General features: G+C 38.0%; 1 protein-coding gene across 1 annotated transcript in view; it reads left to right on the top strand.

The window, feature by feature from the left end:
* Positions 1-7,290: 7,290 nt before the first annotated feature.
* The window catches only part of VRK1 (VRK serine/threonine kinase 1), a 35,198-nt gene continuing 23,481 nt past the window's right edge, over positions 7,291-19,007 (top strand). Inside the window, exons 1-3 of the mRNA XM_062495550.1 lie at positions 7,291-7,408; positions 14,540-14,698; positions 16,190-16,245. Of these exons, the coding sequence (XP_062351534.1) occupies positions 7,291-7,408; positions 14,540-14,698; positions 16,190-16,245 (333 nt within the window). The remainder of the gene's footprint in view (positions 7,409-14,539; positions 14,699-16,189; positions 16,246-19,007) is intronic.

Raw genomic sequence — 19,007 nt, forward strand, 5'->3', positions numbered from 1 at the left:
CCCTAGTATGCTGCAACCAAATATGAACTATTGGCACCTGAAGAGGGACAAAGCTTAGCATCTCCTGTCAAAAAGCAGCCAGTCTACAGGGAATGTGGAACTCCTCACCTTCACTATGAGATATGCTAGATCATCTTTTGTATGTGTGGAAGGGGTCAGGTTCAAGTGTGTGATGGGAAAGGAGGTGGAGGAATGGAAGGAAAAGGCAGAAATTTAACCTATTGTCCCAATAACAAATCATAAAACAGAGAGCCCATCAAATTCTACACAATTCTTCTCTGCCCTGGTAATTTCACTGTTGCAAAGGACGAAACTGATTATCATGTTTTCCTAGTTGTTACTACTATATTAATTAATTCAATGCTTTCAGCAGATGTCTGCATGAAAATACTGCAGCTCAACTTGAAGAAACAGATCTTAAAAACAGAGGTCTTAGGAGGTGAGATAATACTCAAGTAAAACAGTAGTTCTCTGAATAACAGGGCCAGTGCCTGCAATACGGAAAATAAGCAAATGAGACCCTGAGGACAGAAAGAAGATGGAGAGAAGGAGCAGAGTTACAGTGTCTCCTGAAGTTGAGGATGGAAAAGTGCTGAGATTGTGTGTGAAGCTACACGTGTGTTTCTGCAGCTTCTTAAAAGCTTTGCATAACTCCTCAGCAAAAAATGTGTTTGTAATTTCCCCCACCTACCATTGGAAAGAAAGCAATTATTAATTTATTATAAGACAAGAGGTTGTCCTAGGTTATCCAAGCACATTTGCATTAAGTTCTTCCACTGGAATACCTGTCTACAAATATCCGAACAAGTGGCCTTTAAAGCAAAGAGCACTGATCTCACAGAAGACAGCACTGTCGGTGGGATTGCAAACATCCACCAGCCTCACCTGCCTCCGTGTAGCCAAAGGATACTCTCCTTCCTCCCTTCCATTCATCCCGAGCCTGTGCTGCTGCCAGTATGTGTGACAACCATTGCCAATTGTGACAGTTGTATTTGTGAAGGGGGACATCTGTCTACATGAAATCAGGCTGGGGTCTGCAAACTCATTCACAGAGGACATGAAATAGTCATCAGATGGTGAAAATTACCTTTTTGGTTAAAATACGAACTGCTGTCCCAAAAGTGAGAGAAACACTATCTGACTAATGCTCACCTGAGCCAGGCTGAAGTTTACAACATATGTGTTTGGGGGAACCCTTGTAATTGCTGACAGATGGATCTCCATCTGAAGAGCCTTCCACCTCTACTTGCATCTCTCATGTTTTCAAGTGTTAACAATAAAAATTACTTTCTCCACCATACAGCAAAAAACATGAACATGAAACATGAACATCTTGGAAAAGATACCAATATATACTATAGATGTCTTACCAATGAGCTGTTTACAAATGCCAATGAAACAGCCCATTGGCTTTGTGACTTTTCATAGATGCGGCTGTCTCAGAAGAATATCAACATCAGCCCAAGTCCCTCCTTGGCATCCTCTTTCTTCTCTGATTGTTTCTCTAAATCTTTGCTGTAAGCCTAAAAGCAAAAAAGTTCTCCACACAGTTGGTTCCAATTAAGAAAATTAAAGTAATATATTTTTAAGCAAAAATAAAAATGACACAGACGACATTTAAACATTTAAAGCACAAGAACAGTGAATGGGCAGGCACTTATGTTAACTCCTGACAATCTACCTTATGCAACACATTTCCAGGGTAAATGCATTAGCAGTTCAGTGTTTCTTTAATTTTTGCACAGAAGCACAATTTTTTTTTGTCAGACCACATTTTGTAACACAATATCAATCTTGCCATACCCATGTCCTAGACGGGCTGTAGGGATTCTGCTGTAATTATGTAAAAAATTGAAATATTTCAAAATCTGATTGACAGCTTGATTACAATAATGCATGTGATTAAATTCAGGGTGTGCTGGAGTAATGAAGGAGGGACTGTCACTGGTAATTAACTGTATTTTTGTTAAATTTTGTCGAGCATGTCTTGCTCTTAGGTTGTAGTACATTGAAACCAATGAGACACCTAGTGGTAGCATTTTTTTAGAGTTTCTTAGTGCCATTAGAGATTGGGGAAAACCAGTTCTTACATAAATCATATATTTTGTTCCATGTCATGTAAATTTTATGTAGATTAGCATGGTCATGAACACCAACACTATGCAATACAGTGGCATGACAGGAAAGATTCCATGCTATACTCAAGCACAGAATAGCAGTTCTGTAAGGACTTTTTCTTCTCCAGACAGCTACTTCTGTATAATAAAGCTGGCCAGAAGACAGACAAGTATGAATTATAATAAATTGCAGTGGTTTATTTTAAATTTTCATTGTATTACATCTCCTTCCAAGGAAACAGTCAATGATTTCTGCCCTTTTTACTTCCTCAAAGAAAGTTTGCACGAGACAATTAATTCACCAAAAAACCTATTTATATGAATATGGATTAACTTTTGATATTATAAAAGGATGAAATGTGCTAATTTTCATTAGTTTTCTGCTGTTTTTTTTTTCCTGTCTGAAAAACATGGTCCTCAGACAAAAACTGCTGTTTCCAGTCTTTTATAAGATCTTAGATGTTTTAGCATGTGGTTTAGAAGTAAAAATATTACCTAAATGATAAATTTTTAGTGCTCTCTTTCTCATGAAACTGATGGATAAATGCAGAGATCAGAAATTATTATTTCCTAGATTTAAATAATTTAAGGTGCCACACAGTATAATAGACTCAAAACTGTGCTCCTTCATAGGTCTCGTGATATCTCCTAACCTTGATATTTTGCCTGCACATCTTTTCCCCAAGTTTCACTGTCCTTTCAAATGTGTCCCTTACAACTGCAAAATCCATTCCAACCCAATATTCTTCCCTTGACCCAGATTTTTTTCCCTTTTAACAGTCTGCAACCACTGACTTGTCAGAAACCAGGTTACCTGTATTTGTTCTATTTTGGGGAGCGAGGAGACAGGGTAGAACAACTAACAAGGCTTTTGAATTTCTTTGGAATTTACTGACTGCACTGTCTTTGAACAAATGCTATGTTTTCCTCTGTATCTGGGTAAAATTCAATAAAGTTTGGTCTTGGAAAGGTATAGATGATAAAAATATACAAATAAGAAGCAATCTAATATAATGAAGTAAAAGATAAAAAATATATAAAGCTGGCATACTAATTTATTTTCTGTGAAAATAATTGAAGAGATTGCTAGAAGAAGTTAACAAGTACATGGTGATTCTTTATTTTTCCCAATACACAAATACTTTGTCAAAAAGTGTGCAGAAAGATGCTATTTTTTCTGTTTTCAAGCAAAAGAGTTAATACTGCATTGTTAAAAATTCTACTGTAGAAAACATATGACAGCTTGGTGACCTTGGAAGTGATAGTGATGTCTTTAAGCAGTGGAAAATATGGAACTGTAGATAGGAAGTACAAGGTAGAGAGCTCTCCCTGTTTGCTTCAATAGAGGGTTTTAAAAAACATAACCTCATTCTTTTATGCCTTTTACTAGAGCCTAATTACCTTAAGAAATCACTGTTTGATCAGTTAGTCCACAGCTAAGTATAAGCTCACTTCATTCAAGAGATCTATATCCTCTGAGCTGCAAAGAAAAGCAAATTATAAGTTTATAGAATTCTGGTTTCTTATTTAAATAGCGTATAGTGACAACACTACTATTTAGCAGAGAAGTGTTTGGAGGTATGCTAATGACCACAAGAAAATTTCAAACCTCCATAATGTGCTTTAATCACCAGCTAGAGATCAAAAGCCACCATGTGATTTTATACAGCATGGGCAGCTTCCAGAACTGCCTTACATGGAAAGAGATCAATGGTAAAATTGGTAGATCCAGCAAAGCTTTGCAATAAAAGCGTTTTATGTATCTTGTTCAAAGTATTTAAGTGCCTTTTAGATCACAGATTGAACCATAGACATTACAAAGTGGAACCTTTTAATACCAAAATAAATTTGCAGAGTAAAATTCCATTACAGGAAAAAGCATTGCACTGCAACAGGACAGATAATAATTCTTTCACATGTAATGGGATATATGAAATGCTTGATGATAAACAGAAGTTCTTTGCATCGTTACAGTTGGATCCTATGCATTGCTGTTTGTGTGCATGTGAGGGAATCTACAGTGTAGGATATACAGTGCCCCCAGACAAAATGCATTTGTACCTATAAATATCACTCTAACTGGGATGTGGAGAGACACTTCACAGTCAAGACAATTCAGTCATTTAAGTAGAGAAAAACTGCCCATGCATATGAGTTTGGACCTTGACCAAAGAAAACATAGAAATGCTTTAGAAACTCATGAAAGTCCTTTAATTTGGATTAATTTAATGCACTTCAAACAAGCTCTAGTCTTAGAAGCTTCAACTTACTTAAAATTATTTCCTTTAACAGCTTCAAATCATGCGTCTGTTAGTATCACAAAACTGCCAGAAAAAAAGTGAAACTTCCAATACATCTCACTGTGTAGCTTCTCTTCCACAGCGTTTTCATAATTTCTTCTAATACTGCATCCCCTTTCCTTTGAATTATTGGGCACTCTGTAGAGACTGGATCTCTTCTACCCCATATTCCATTCCTCTCTTTAACAAATTAACTACTCGGGGAATGAATACAGATGATATTTTTAAAAAGCTGCAAGATTTAAAAAGATTTTTCCTGCCTTGGCATTTTAATTTTTAATTTTTTAAAATGTTTTGAAAAGTACAATTAATAATGTCTTTTTAATTCATAATCTAGAATGAAGAGTCAAGTAGAACAGGTTTTACTCTGAGATCTGTTACAAATTGCCTTTATCACTTCAAGCTAAACAAACTTTACTCATCATCTCTGTGTCTGATTCTTCATTTGTAATAAGAGGTAAATATTTATTTGCTGAAGTGACTCTTTATTAAGGTCTTTAGGAAGCTGACCCTAACAAAAACCAATATTGTACCTTCCTTTGGTGAGGAAAACTTAGATGATGGCCTTATCTCACGGGGAGCTCTTTAGATGGATGTATAGTAACTAAACTGAGTAAATAAAGAGTCTCATCAAATGATGAAGTATTAAAAACAACAGTTTCTTATTCATTGAATTCTGAAGGAATCAATAAACAAAAATTTAAGTTCCTTCCTAAAAATGCAAAAATTAGTCTAACATGGCTAGTCCATAAATTAGCTTAATTTGGCTACTTAGTCTAATCTTTCCAGACACCTGGAAAGATTGGCAAAACCAGTTTTCTTCCTATCTACCTTTTAACAGCACTCAGACACAATGAGATGTTGTACTGGTCTCCGAAAATACACACAAGCTCTGAGGTTACTGGGTAGATCACTTTAAATTCTCTTGAAATGTATATTAATGGAAAAATGAGACAACTCTGGAGTGCCATACTGATATTCTCAGAGAACAGTGATTACTCTTTTAAAGTTTAATAAATGCACATTAGATGAAAAAAGTCACCGCCTTAATTTAACTTATATAGCGTGTTTCCTCTGAGGAAAATAGTGTGAAATGTGAATGGGAGGACAAAAAGTAAGTTTACAGTGAACACGTTTTTTCCCTTAGTGTCAGTATATTCCCACTGCAGGACAACAAGTGGATATGATGGGAAATATAATTCCTTGTACACCAGAGTAGGTGCACGGGTGCATGGCAACAAAAGGTACTAAATCAAAAGCTTTCTCCTTGGAGAGTGATCATTCACTTTCAGACAGTTTATGGACTCTGACCACGAGGTTTCTAGCAAACCCTTTCATGGTTTAACCATTCATGAGGTCTGCAATTTGAACAAAATACCGTGATGATTTTTTTTGTACAGTAGCCTTAATCTCTACTCCCATCTGTGGTCCTCAACCCCCAGTTAGGACAGCTGAATGCATGTGTACTCTTTCATCAAGTATCTGTGGTAGCACATTCTCCCCATTCATTTTGGACTTGTCTGCTAATTTTTTAAAATTAATTTTTTCTGGTTTTAACGCATTGTGTGTAGTATGACATGGTTTTTGAGCAGTGCATATGCATTTTTCTTATCATTTTGCAAAGCAGAAAAATAAAGAAGATTGCAGAAAGCAAACATACTGGAATCATAAGACATTTAATTCTAGAATTTTTGGAAGAACAGAAATGTAAAGAACATAAGTTACTTTAGAACTTGAGTACTCTATTCTATTCTATTCTATTCTATTCAAAATTAAAATGTGATTAATATATAGAAGTGGAATATTTATTAAATTTCTCAATTAATTTTCTCGATCAGCACCTTAAAACAGTTTCATTATCCCAGTAGTTCAACACTAAAGAGGATGGTATTGCAAGTGAAATGCTATCATGCCTGATAAATTTCTTCACTTAGTTCAAACAAACTTTTAGTCTTTCCTATGAACTGTAATACCCTGTAATTCAGAATGGTTCAGATTCTTGAACATCTCTAGTAGTACCTAGTATTTTAAATATATGTTTCTATTATTCCCAATGTAGCACAGGTCATCAAGAAAAATCTATATAAGTATGGTCATGATGAACATATTACAGAATGACAGTTCTTTGTCTGAAGCTATTTAGTACCTCTAAAACTGCAGCATGTGAAGACAGTGGCCATGAAATCATAATGCCTTTTTAAAGGTTTGAAACACCCAGTAAATTAACAAAACAAAATCAATGACCTTTTATTTTTCTGCCTCATCCCTTAAATTCCCTCTCTCACTGCACAGCTTGGCAGAATCAGGTGCAGCTGTGTGGACATTTGTACCTGACAATGAAAAGAAGAGGAATCACTGCTCCTTGAGGTGTTTGGGAAAGGCGGGACGCGGCACTTAGGGCTCTGGTCTAGTTCACCTGGTGGTGCTCGGTCACAGGCTGGATTCTATTGAATCCTAACAGATTCTGTGGGATCAGTTTGACAAAGGCCTTCCCAAATTTACTATAGCGTAAGAAACCAAAGTTTTTTGTAACTCTCAAAATGTCTTCACTGAAAAGAGCTGTGAAGCACTAGAGCAGACTGCTCAGGGCAGTGGTGAAGCCACCACCCCTGGAAACGTTCCAGAATGTCTGGATGCGGCACTTAGGCACGGTTTTGCGTTAAACACGGGCCCTAAATATCTGCTCCAACCCAACCGACTCCGGCACTCTAAAAGACTTCAGCTCTTGGCTCTGCCAGGGCCGCGGGACCTGTTGGGAAGTGTAGTCCGCATCGGCTCCTCCTGCGGCCACTTGCTGCTGCCGCGAACTAAACCTCCCAGCAGGCACCGCGACAAGGGCGGGACGGAGGCGGAGGGCCGCGCTCGGGGGACCAATGAGCGCGGGCGATGCTGGGAGGTGGCGCCGGGGCGGGCGGGCCGCCTGGGGCCGCGGGCAGTGCGGGAATTTCGGACCGGGAGGAAGGAGCGGCGCTGGGCCCGCTCGCGTAGGAGGTACTTGGAGCCAGCGGCTGCCTCTGGGGTGCAGTTGTTTGGGATTTTATTTTTAGGAGGAGAGTTTCGGGGCACTGTTTCTCATCTGCTTCGCTGCGTCCCCGGGCCTTCTGGCGCATTGCGGGTGGTTTTCCCCGCTTCCCTCGCGGAGGTGGCCGGTGGTAGCGCCGGGGCCTGCCCGAGCCTTGTTTCTCCCCAGGGGCAGGGAAGGCGCCTTCCCTTCCCTCTCCCGGCCCAACCCGTGACGCCGGAGGCATTTCCCTGGGCCGGCAGGGAGGACGAGGGCAGGTGGGACAGAGCTCCCCTCCGTTTCACCTTTGAGGTCTGGGGCCCTCCTTCCCTGCCTTCCCAGGCTGTGAACTCTAAAGCTGCCGTCGGTGGCAGCGGCCTAAGTTTTCCTTCCTGTTTTTTTAAGCACTAAGGCTAGGTGGAGGACGCTGAGTAAAAGCTATGCTCTGTGCAACTTCTGAGGTTTGTCGCTTTCAGGATTTCGGTGTGGCATCGCCTTGGTTAGGAGACGTTTCTGAGTTTTGCTTCAAAGTAAACTTTTTTTTTTTAATATGTAGGCCTGCAAAGCATAAAAATCTGCGATTTTAGGATCAGGAAAGGCCTGGTGTGTAAGAATTTGGCTAATATCGTTTCTGTCATCCGTTGTGGTTTTTCGTCCTGTTTCTTGCTAGTTGACATCCTTGTTTAAGACAGGATGAGCTCTGTTGTACTCTTTGGTTTTCAATTTGTGCTTAAGCACTCTAAGAACTATAGACTTTTATTAATTTATAGGGAATCCATGGGCTCTTTTATGGCTAAAAAAATACAGAAGCTGTTGCAAAGCTTTCTGTAACTATTACTGTGTCAAAGAGCTTGTCCCTTCATCGGTAGGAATAAGCTGCCCACTAAATTCTTGGGGATAATCCCCAAGTGAGGCAGGATTCCTGGTGAACTTCAGAGCTGATGATTTTTATACAGTGTACTAAATTATTGAAAAGCCTTGAAGTGTCTCACTTACATGTATTGGGTGTTTGCAGTTGGTATAGAGGTGAGGTGATTTGGAGTGACATGATTTGGTACCTTACAATGCTCACTGTTTTGTATTGCAATAATTGAGTGATAGTTAATATATTCAGGAGAACCTTAAAAGAAACTTAAAAGAAGGTAACATATTATTGAAAAAGCTATTAAAAATTAGTAACACAGTAATTCCTCTTGTAAATGGATGTTTCCTACTTCTGAACAAGCTGCATTCTGAAATATTAAGTCATCTGGGTTTGTTTAGCCAAAAGAGGCAAAAAGGCATTTCCTTGGTCCACTATAGTGCTGTTGTGATTACATATTTCTCAGTAATTATGGTCCACCAATGGCATTTATTAATTTTGTCTGAAAAGAATTTTTTTTTTTTTAATTTTATTTCTTGGGAGAGAACCTTAGTGCCTGTTTTTCCATAAGTGCCATTAACTGTCCAGTATCTTAATCAGGAGCTTAGATTGGAGATGCTTTCATGGACAATGATCAACCAGTCACAGAATGTCTGGTTTATGAAAGAAAGTCTTTGTTGACTGTCTACCTTACTTGGTGTGACAAGTCACTGACAAATCAGTTATTTTTTGTGTGTTCCCTCCCATGAAACAGCTCTACAGTTTACAGGAATCTTTTAGTGTTGTGTTCTTTCTTCTCCACTCCTTGAGCAAAAATATAGTTTTGTTTTCTCCTTGTTTTTTTTTTTTTTTTTTTCAGGCAGACAAGGATTTCTTGCTTTGACTAATGAACAGTTTTAATGATACATAGATTTCAGGTCTTGCTGGAACTACCTACTCGTGTAGGAGCACAGGTCACCAGCTTGCCTTCTCTGGGTTGACAATGAAAATATGTACTACTAAGATAAACAACTGTAAAAATTACAATTTCCAGAGAATAAAAGAGGAAGATCAGGAGGCAACCAGTTTGACTTGACACGCAGCAGAAATTCCTTCAAAATAAATTTGTTTTGTATTCATTTCAGAATTTTGTTGATAATGAATGGCAACAAGAATTGAGAAGTGGCTATTCATATTTATTCTAAGAGTTCAAGTATCGCTTAAGTAGCAACCATAGCAGACAACATTTGTAAACATAACACCACTGATATGCAGACAATTTTGCATCAACAGTGCTATCTCAAGTACAGTGTATTCTGTTTCTTCCAAGATGTTTTATTAGGTAGAAGCCTTTGTAGTACTAAGAGGCTTCTGGAGAGTTTAGACAAATAGACTTCTGTTATTCATACTTCTTACTCGGAAAATCTTTGTCTTGAGCATATTGTAGTGACATAAAATGCTGCTGTTTACAATCATGCGCCTTGAAAATTGTTCTTGTCAGGCACCTTAGCTAAGTAGGGTCAGGTCTGACACTTAAATGATAGTACAGTACTTGACATCCATGGCAGTGTTTCCAAGGACTTTAGCATGATTGCAGGTACTAACGAATTAAACTTCACAATACCTGTGGTTAGAAAATATTTCCTGTTGTTGATGGGAGGGAGTATTGAGAGGAAAGTTTAAGATTTTTTTTTTTTTCTTTTTGGAGGGGTGGTGGTGAATTTTTAAAGGTAATTTTAGGGAGAAGTAGATGGCTTTATTCCAGTCGTGCAATGTACAGTAGACAGCTCTATATCATGTTTGTTGGTGCATAAGTTTCCTGACAAATCCCTTGTGTTTACTGTATTATGAGTTGAAAAGCATACAGAATGATAGAATTTGCACTAAATTTTAACTGTTTTCTTTCATTTTTAATAATGTTTTTTTTTCCTAGTTCTATTTTTTCATGTAGAAAATTTCTGCTGTGTCCAGGTGTCTTTGGTTTCAATCAAAAGAAGATATTTGAATGGATTTATCCATGTAAATGTGAAAGCATGTGCAGCCATTGCTTAAGTATTTCCTTGGGTAACAGCTTTTTTGCAAGAGAGTGAGTGCTTAGTGAGTGCATGCTGCCCATTGCAAGCGATCAGTGTTTGGCACCTATGGCCTACTGATAGTTTGACCAACTTGTAAGTAGGCACAGTGCCATGTTAACAGATGGGTATGAATACAGACAGCCAAGAAACCATGTATGTGTATCTAGTGTATTTGGTAAGGGCAGGGTTCCCAGCTGGGGACGTTCAAACTTATGTCCATTTTGAATTTTTGCTTTTATGGATAACGGGAAGTTGTCATTAACAAATTTTTTTTTTTTTAATAAATACCTTCAGGCATACAATTACTGACCATGTTACACAAAATAAGTGGGGGGTGTGGAAGAAGAGGGAAGCACCAGCTCTTCCTTTGATACTCTTGAGGAGCTATTTTAAGTAAATTTAATTCCTTTTTAAGCAAGGCTGCTATCAAGACTCTTCACTGTGAATGTCAAAGATGTGGAGTGTATCAATAGGTTTATTTCACAGGCTCGCTGGCCTTATTGTAAGAGAGGCTACAAATTTTTCTTTTATGGGCAACACTCTGTCCAGCACTCAAGCACCTAAGTGTATCTGTCCTAGTCTTGCCCGAATATTTGTAATAACTCAGAGATCCAGGGGGTGCAGTCCTTCAAGCCCTCTGCATGGTTCTTATATTGACAATAAGTTGTTTCTTAGCTTGAGCACAAGTATGCTCATTTTGGATGCATTTTAGTGTCCTTTAGATGACAGTGTGTATGATCTTGTCCCACATCTGAATCACTGGGAAATGCTGCTGATTTTTGCACATTCTTGCCTTATGAGTCAGCTTTGGGGTTCCAAACTTCTGGTTTATTTCATTAGCACTTCTAATAATTTCAGTCTGCCCTTTGTTTTAATCCATGTCCTGATTTAGGTGTCCTGTGAAGCTGCTTAAAGGTCTGCAGTGATCTTTCTGGCCTTCTCTTGTAAGTGATAGCAACGTGTAGCCTTTTCTACCGCTCTGTTCCTTCTGACACTTTGACACCATTGCTTTCTCATTGGTATGGTCTTATCTGAGCTGGTTGGAATTCTCTTTGGTGCTTGGAAGTCTCATTTTTCTCCTGTAGAAAATCTGGAGGAAGGATCTTCCTCCAAGACAGTTAAACTATGTATCACCTTGAAGAAAAAAACAAAAACAACAAAAAAAAAGGGATGCAGGAAGGAGTTTCTTGAAGCTGCTGTGGATAATGATGTGGGCAAAGCTAGTTTTAAAATTTATGTGTAAGATATGTCTTGATAGTAGGGAAGTATGTTACTATATAGAAGTGGAAATACGGAAAAGTAATGCAGAACTAAAACATCCTGTCTTGTGATAATGAGGAAGCTTGTACAGTGCAGTTATTAGTTAGATAAATACCAATATCTTCCTGTGATGTGAGTATTTCATAAAAGTGTTTTGTTGAAGTTACTCGTTTAGATATAAGTAATAAATTCAGTATGTATTCAGATGTGGTCCTATGACACAAATATACTTCTCAAATTAATAAGGACCCTAAGAATGAAGAGCATTGCCTGGAATGATGCACCTTCTTTTCTGTATTTCTGCATGTATTGAGTGACTGTGGTGTCTGGAGACTGTTTGCTGCCAGAGTCCATTACTCTTTGAGTAGGTTCTTTTAGATGCTCCGTGTCTAAGGGATGTAGTATTTAATACCAAATTTATTTCTTTGAAGATAGTTGATGCTATGTGAGATTTCTGATTTAGGAGAGTGATATAAAATATACTGAAAACAACACAATTGTAAGTTACACTTGGCAAAATACAGCAATTGCAATGCACAGTTTGGTCATGGTGCTGATTGATTCTTATTACTGGTCTCTGCATTATGTTCACTGTCACAATGCTGGTGTCCCCAGCCACTGGGAAGGAATATCTGGATTGCAACCACCCCAAGCCCGTTGTTCTCTTCAAAGTTATTTTGCTAGTTATTTAGTTTTTGCATGCTTGTGTTGTACTTAGCCTCCTATTCACTGCTTCCAAGCTGGCCTGGCTAAACTGGGGAGACATTTACACCTCTGTTTGATCCAGTTAGCAATTCTGAGCTCCACTCAGCTGTCATTTAGCTGTTTTCCTAAAACAAAGGCCACCCACTGGCACCCTTTTTTTGAGCTTCTTGTGAGTTCCTTTGCATTATTGCCAGAGCTCCTTGGGCACATCACCATTCTCCATCTCCACAGAGCTTTTTATCCACTGTTGCCTTTATGGGACCACATTCCACTTCGAGGGGTTTGGTCAATTGCAGCTATATGCTTGAGCATTAGTGGACAGAACATTTTCAGGTAACTTGAAAATTGCCTTGAGTAAGTAGAGAAGTGGTTTCTCTCTTCAGATGCTAGTTGGCTGACATGCATCATTTGGGGAAGAAAATTTACTGCAGATAGCCAGTCAGAAAAATTTTGTAGGATGGGGAGTGCTTTTGGAACAATTGTCACAGTTATGCAGTTTTCTATTTGAGAAATTAAATCCTAGAGGAACATTAGAAATTAAAGAGGAAAACTGATGTTAAATAACTGAGTTTGGAGTAGCTAGACAAATAGGAAAAAGTTATTTTGCTATCCAGAAACTTCCAAAATTGTGTATTAATATTGCTTCCTGCTTCCAGCAAAATAATAGAATCCCACCAGTGAGAATGGTAGATTTTAGGAAATAAATGTGACTTGTTTGTATGACATTTATATTCATAAGGTAGAGGGAAAGAAAGCCTTTCATGTAAAGAGACCTGGTGCACTCTTCACTGTGTCATGGCTGCATATTCAGTAATTTCTTCTAGAGCAGCAAAATCTGACTCTACTGAAACCTCAAAAGATATACTTGCTCAAAACAAGGCCTTTTGCCAAGAAGGACTTGGAGGTGATGGTGGATGAGAAGCTGTTGATGAGCCATCAAGCAGCTCAGAAAACCTGTTGTGTCCTGGGATGCATCCAAAGGCAGCGTTGGACAGCAGGGCCAGGGAGGGGATTGTGCCTGTCCATTCTGCTCTGGTGAGACCCACCTGGAGCACTGCATCCAGTTCTGGGGTCCCAGCACAGTAAGGACAGGGACCTGCTGGAGCAAGTCCACAGGAAGAACACTAAGATGGTTTGAAGGATTGAACACTTCTGTTATGAGAGTCTGAGGGAGCTGGCATTATTCACCCAGAGAAGAGAAGTCTCCAGGAAGATATTTTTGCAGCCTTTCAGGACTTGAAGGGGGCCTGTAAGAAAGATGGGGACAAACATTTTAGCAGGGCTTGTTGTGATGGGGCAAGGGATAATTGTTCTCAGCTGAAAAGGGTAGGTTTAGAACAGACAGAAGTTAGAAGTTTTTACAATGAGACTGGTGTAACAGTAGAACAGATTGCCCAGGGAGGTGGTGGATGCCCCATAGCTGGAAACATTCAAATTCATATTGGTTGGGGCTCTAAGCAACTTGATCTGATTGAAGATGCCCCTGCTCATTGCAGAAGGACTAGCTGACATTGAAAAGGTCCTTTGCTGTTTACGCTCTGCAGAAAGAGACATATTCCAGTGGGCTGTTACGTTATTTCTGGAAATACTGCATAGCTGAAGCCTGGGGTTGTGAGAAGGCAACAGTAATAGTTTCACACTTGGGATTTCATGGTAGGTAGTTGTGTACTAGTTTTTGTCATGACCTACTCAATGCTACCCTGTAAACAATAACAAGACTTTGATGTTTTTTGGTTGCAGTTATATAGGAGAAAAAAAAATTAACTGTTTGACTTTTTTTTTTTTTTTACACAGCTAAGAGGAATTCCTCATATTCCTACTTGTAGCTTGAAGACTTGCAGTTTTTCAATATGGAAGTTTAACTCTTGGAAGACTGATGAGCTTTAGTTCATCAATTTACTTTTTTCTAAATTTAGACCTGTGATTGGTTGTGATTGATTGAACGTGATAGATTCTGAGATTTTCTTAGCAGGTATTATACAAAGTCTTGTAATAGGTTTCTCATGTGAAGATTTTTGCTGTCAAATATTTTTGTCATGCCTGGAAAAATTAGCTCTTCCTCACTTTTAATTCATGCCAGTGAAACTCCTTACTGCATTTCTTTCAAAGTGTCTTTGTAGCAACAAATTATGACTTAAACAATGCATTCTTTTTTTGTGTTTCTAACAGCATTCTGTGTAAAATAAGTTGGATCAACAGGTAACCTTTTTTTTATTTATTTTTTCCTCCGCTTTCTCTAGGGAAAATGCCAAATAAGAAAACGGCTGGAAAAAGAGCTCCTGCAAAAAGGAAACTTGCTGAAGTCTTTGGTCTGGGGGAGGTTCTAGCAGATACATCAAGAAAAGAATGGAAATTAGGTGTCCCTATAGGGCAGGGAGGCTTTGGACGCCTATACCTTGGTAAGTGTAGCTATCTTTGATAATTCTTTAAAATGGAGAGTGGATGTTTATCCCTATTCAGAACAATGAAAAGTTGACCCTAAGTTAGAAATACTAAGTGTCTTCACATGTGATCTTTTCTACTAGAATCTTAGCTTGGGTCATGGTGTTGGCAAAAAATGATGAAATAGACAAAAGGTCATCTTAAGCACTAATTTTATGGGTTTCCAGTGGTAGTTCATTATTTTTAAAAATAAAAATCTTTATTACTTTTTAGCCATTGAAAGGATAGTTTAGTGTTTATTTAAATTTGAATTTTGGTCTGGCTAAAAGACTGGATTTTTGCATGAGTGTTTTTATAATGATGAATTTGGAATTGAAACTCAGTGCATAGTATCTGGAGGCTGCTGGTCAGCAAGTATTTGGACTGGTTTTGACTTTGGTATTGTTTTTATTTTTTTCATTGCCTTGTGAACTTTTAGCATGCCATATACTTTTTTTTCTAATGTAACCAATGATAAAAACAAATCAGTGTATTGAACTCTACAGTTTAAAGTCTCAGTTGAGGTCTTGGTTTGCAATTCTGCTACAAGGAAAACTTCTTAAAGTGAATTAGTGTTCTATACTTAGTGTCTCTTTCACTTGGACAGATGGACAGATAAAAGAAGTGTTGAGACTTTTCTGCTTCGTTGCCCCTAGTCATTTTTCAAACAATTCTGAAGGGGTGAAAGTTAATGTGATCATTATAATATAGTCTTCCTCATCTTGGGGAAAAGGTTGTGCTGGATTCATACTGAGTTGGAAAACAGGAAAAAAAAATCTGTCCTGCTTTTGGAATGAACAGACTGCAGCATAAGTGGGTTAAGGAGAAAAACAGGACCAGTGGGTGGCTTTTTGCCAAAGAAGCTTTCGACTTCTTACTCAGCCTCACTCAGTGAGCTACTAAATTTACTGGAGTTCCAACTCACTCAAATTCCTGCTTTGTTCAAGCCAAAGCTTGCCCTCTGCTTCCCCATCATTTGCACAAAGCTGTGACCCTGACTGTTCCTGTACTTTGTACTTGCCTAACTTGATGTTCTTCATATCTGTGTCTTCTGTCACAAATACCAGCAACTTAGTAGTAACAGAAGGTCACTTTTGGATACGTGACATGGCAACATGGAATTTATTTTTTTTTCTTTGTGTCCACAAATGTGTATTTTTATAATAGTCCTAGAAAGCAAAAGAAACACTTTTGAATAGGAAAGAGTTACTGGATAAAAAAAGAGAAGGCCTTCATTTAGTAAACGGCCTGTACTCCTCAAACAGAAGGGAGTATGCAAGAATGCAATATCAATATACAGTAGCCTTCACATATAGCATGATTCTCTTACCAATGGCTAAGATACTGGTCGGTGTTCATGTCAGCACCTGGTTCTTTTGTTGTATGTTTGTCCATCCTGCATAACAAGTGAGTGTATGCTATGTGACAGTTTCCTCTCCTACTACTAATAAAAGCTTCCTTTTTAACAGCTGATGTTAATTCTTCAAAGTCGGTTGGCAGTGATGCCCCTTATGTTGCAAAAGTGGTAAGAGAGCATTTGAATCTTTACTTCACAACTTGAAAATATTTGTTCTAGAATAGAATGTGTAATTTAAAACATCTTTTGAAAAGAATGCAATTGCAAAGTGCTGTTTAAAATAAAAGTGTGGGGATACAGAGAAATGCTGCTGAGAATTGGGACTTCTGTGTATGAGGAGCATCATAATGGAATATCAGTGGAGTTGGAAAAGATCCATGAAATGGATCAGATTCTCTTTCATTTGCTTCCTATAAACAGCACAGATATCACCAAATGAATGAAATCTGTCTAGCTTTTGGAGAATTTCTGTGATTCAGCAGTAAGTCTCTGTGAACTGTTGCTTACCACTGGATGTTGATAAACTGACAGATGGCTCGTGACTAGAAACAGCAAAACTTTAAGTCCTGAGATCTTCACAAAGTTCTTTAAATGTTTTTTTTTTTTTTTTTTGTAAACCACATACATGTTCTGATTTCTATTGAACTAACATAACGTTGACATAATTTTTTAATCCTAGTGATCGGAGAGAACAAGCATTGTTGATAGCTCATTTTTAGCCCATTGTAGCAAATCAGAAAATTCTTATTACTTGAAATTTTTTATGGTTTTAGTCTAAAAAAATAGCTATTTACTTGGATTTGGCTATTTCTCTTCCTAAGGTATCAAGTATTTTTCCTTAAATTTTGCCAGAGTATTTAGTATAGATCTGGTAAGATCTTACAAAGTCTTAGTAAAAAAAACCAGAAAATATGGGAGTAGTCACTGTAGATCCAGACTCTTAATTTTCTTGGTTGCCCTTCTGTTCCTGCAATAAAAGTAAATACCAGAAAACTGTACAAGAACTTCACAGTGTGAAAGATTAGTTTTTCAGTGCCGTTTAGAACTGCACTGTTTTTACATTTTTTTTATTAAACTATATGTTGATACTGAAATTCCTTGCTGCAGTAGCCAATCACTTTGTGTATATGTTAGCGCTTTTAACATTTGTTCCTGAAACTATAAGGTTAGGTTAAATTAGAGTAAAATACGTTTTGGTTAGTATGTGCCTTTAATCTTGGTATTTGCATCTGCTGGCTAAAGGGAAATTCTAGAATACTGGTTTTGTTACTGTTCAGATACCCTAAGGTACAGTTTGTGGTGACCCTCCCTCTGAAATGTTGTCCCTTGCTGAAAAAAGCAGTGTTGACAAATGTCAGACTGCCACACTTTCAACATCAACATGCTGCTGCTGCCTTAGGTTTGTGGACAGGAATTCCAGACAGACCAGGAGCCCCAGCCTGCAGTTGTGTGGTGGCAACCTGTGTTATTGTGTTCAGCCTGTCCTCTTGAGGGTGGGGGTGTCCATTGTGCATCTGTTTCAGAGGCAGATAACAGCAGTGGCTTGTCTGGGAGAGGCAGTGGCTTCTAATTACTGGTCCCTGCTGAGTTCAGACTGATCAGGGAACAGAGCACCGTTTAACTTCCATGGAAGAATCTGGTTTGACTTGCTGGGAAAGCCATCAGATATGCATTACTTTCTGCTGTGTGTAATTGCTATCACCCTCTTTAGCTGAGCCTGAAACCTGTTCATCTTCTTCTCTCCACTTTGGGCTCCTAACATAAGAGCAGCCCAAATTTTTACATTGCTCCTATGCTAGATTCACTTTGCTCAGCATTTTGTAAATACCTCCATTGCTAATATCCCAGATGACTACTCACTTTTAATTTGACATTCATAATTTTGTCTTTATGGCAATAAAGAGTAGCCCCAGTCTTTGTGTTAGCCTCACAAATGACCCATAACGTATTATTTCTCCACAGTCTGGTATAACACAACTAAGGATAAGAGCCCATTTTCTGATGCCTGGGTGGATTCTAGTTTTTTCCATCAGCTGAAGCAAAGTGGTTAACAGCTTTGAACAATTATTAGTGTTTAACAAAATATGTGCTTCTATAGTAGTGTTCTTCAAATTAAGCTATTAAAGCAGGATGGAAATTGGCTTAGTCTTTGACATATCCTCATAGTATTGATGTCTGAGCAGTATGAAATGAATCACAGTTTTTATGAAGAAAAGAAATGCTTTTTAACATGTGGACCTTTCAGATGTCATTGTTCAGGAGTGGATGCAGGGTTTAATTACACTTCATTACATTGCTGACTGAAAAAGATCATTAAAATACTACTTGAAGTTTGTTGGGTTTTGACATGTACTCAATAATCTTTCATTATGTTATCTTTTTAAATAAGACTTTAATTTCAGTTTTATAAGTCATGTGTTTAGAATGACCCTGGGCATAAAACTGTAGAAATTTGTTTGCTCTCCTTCTCCGCTATTATGGCAAATATTGGACACTGTGTAAGCTTTTTTAGCATCATATATGCATTTATTAGTCTGTAGGTAGAATTAATGGTGTTGTGGGAAAACACCTTCATAGTCAACATAAGGATCTGGTTTATGGTTAAATCATTAATCCATTCTCCAAGATGAAAATATAGCAGAATTTTTCTTTCTGATCAGAGAAAGATACTCATTTTCAGCACCAAGACAAATGTTTGTGGGATAATTTATTTATGGATAAATACTGTAAGAATTTTTAGCACCTACTTTATTTTTGCTGTATTTTAGTAGGAAAACAACATTGTTCAAATCTATGTAAACTAAGTGAAAATTATGGCAATTTATATTCTAATAAGTGAGGGCATTAATAGATAATGCTGCACAGGATCAAGTGAATAGGTCAAGTAATGTGTGTTTGAGGTAACTGCAATAGAAGAATTAAGCTATTTA

The sequence above is a fragment of the Cinclus cinclus genome, chromosome 6 (assembly GCF_963662255.1).
Source record: "Cinclus cinclus chromosome 6, bCinCin1.1, whole genome shotgun sequence".
Classification (NCBI taxonomy): Eukaryota; Metazoa; Chordata; class Aves; order Passeriformes; family Cinclidae; genus Cinclus; species Cinclus cinclus.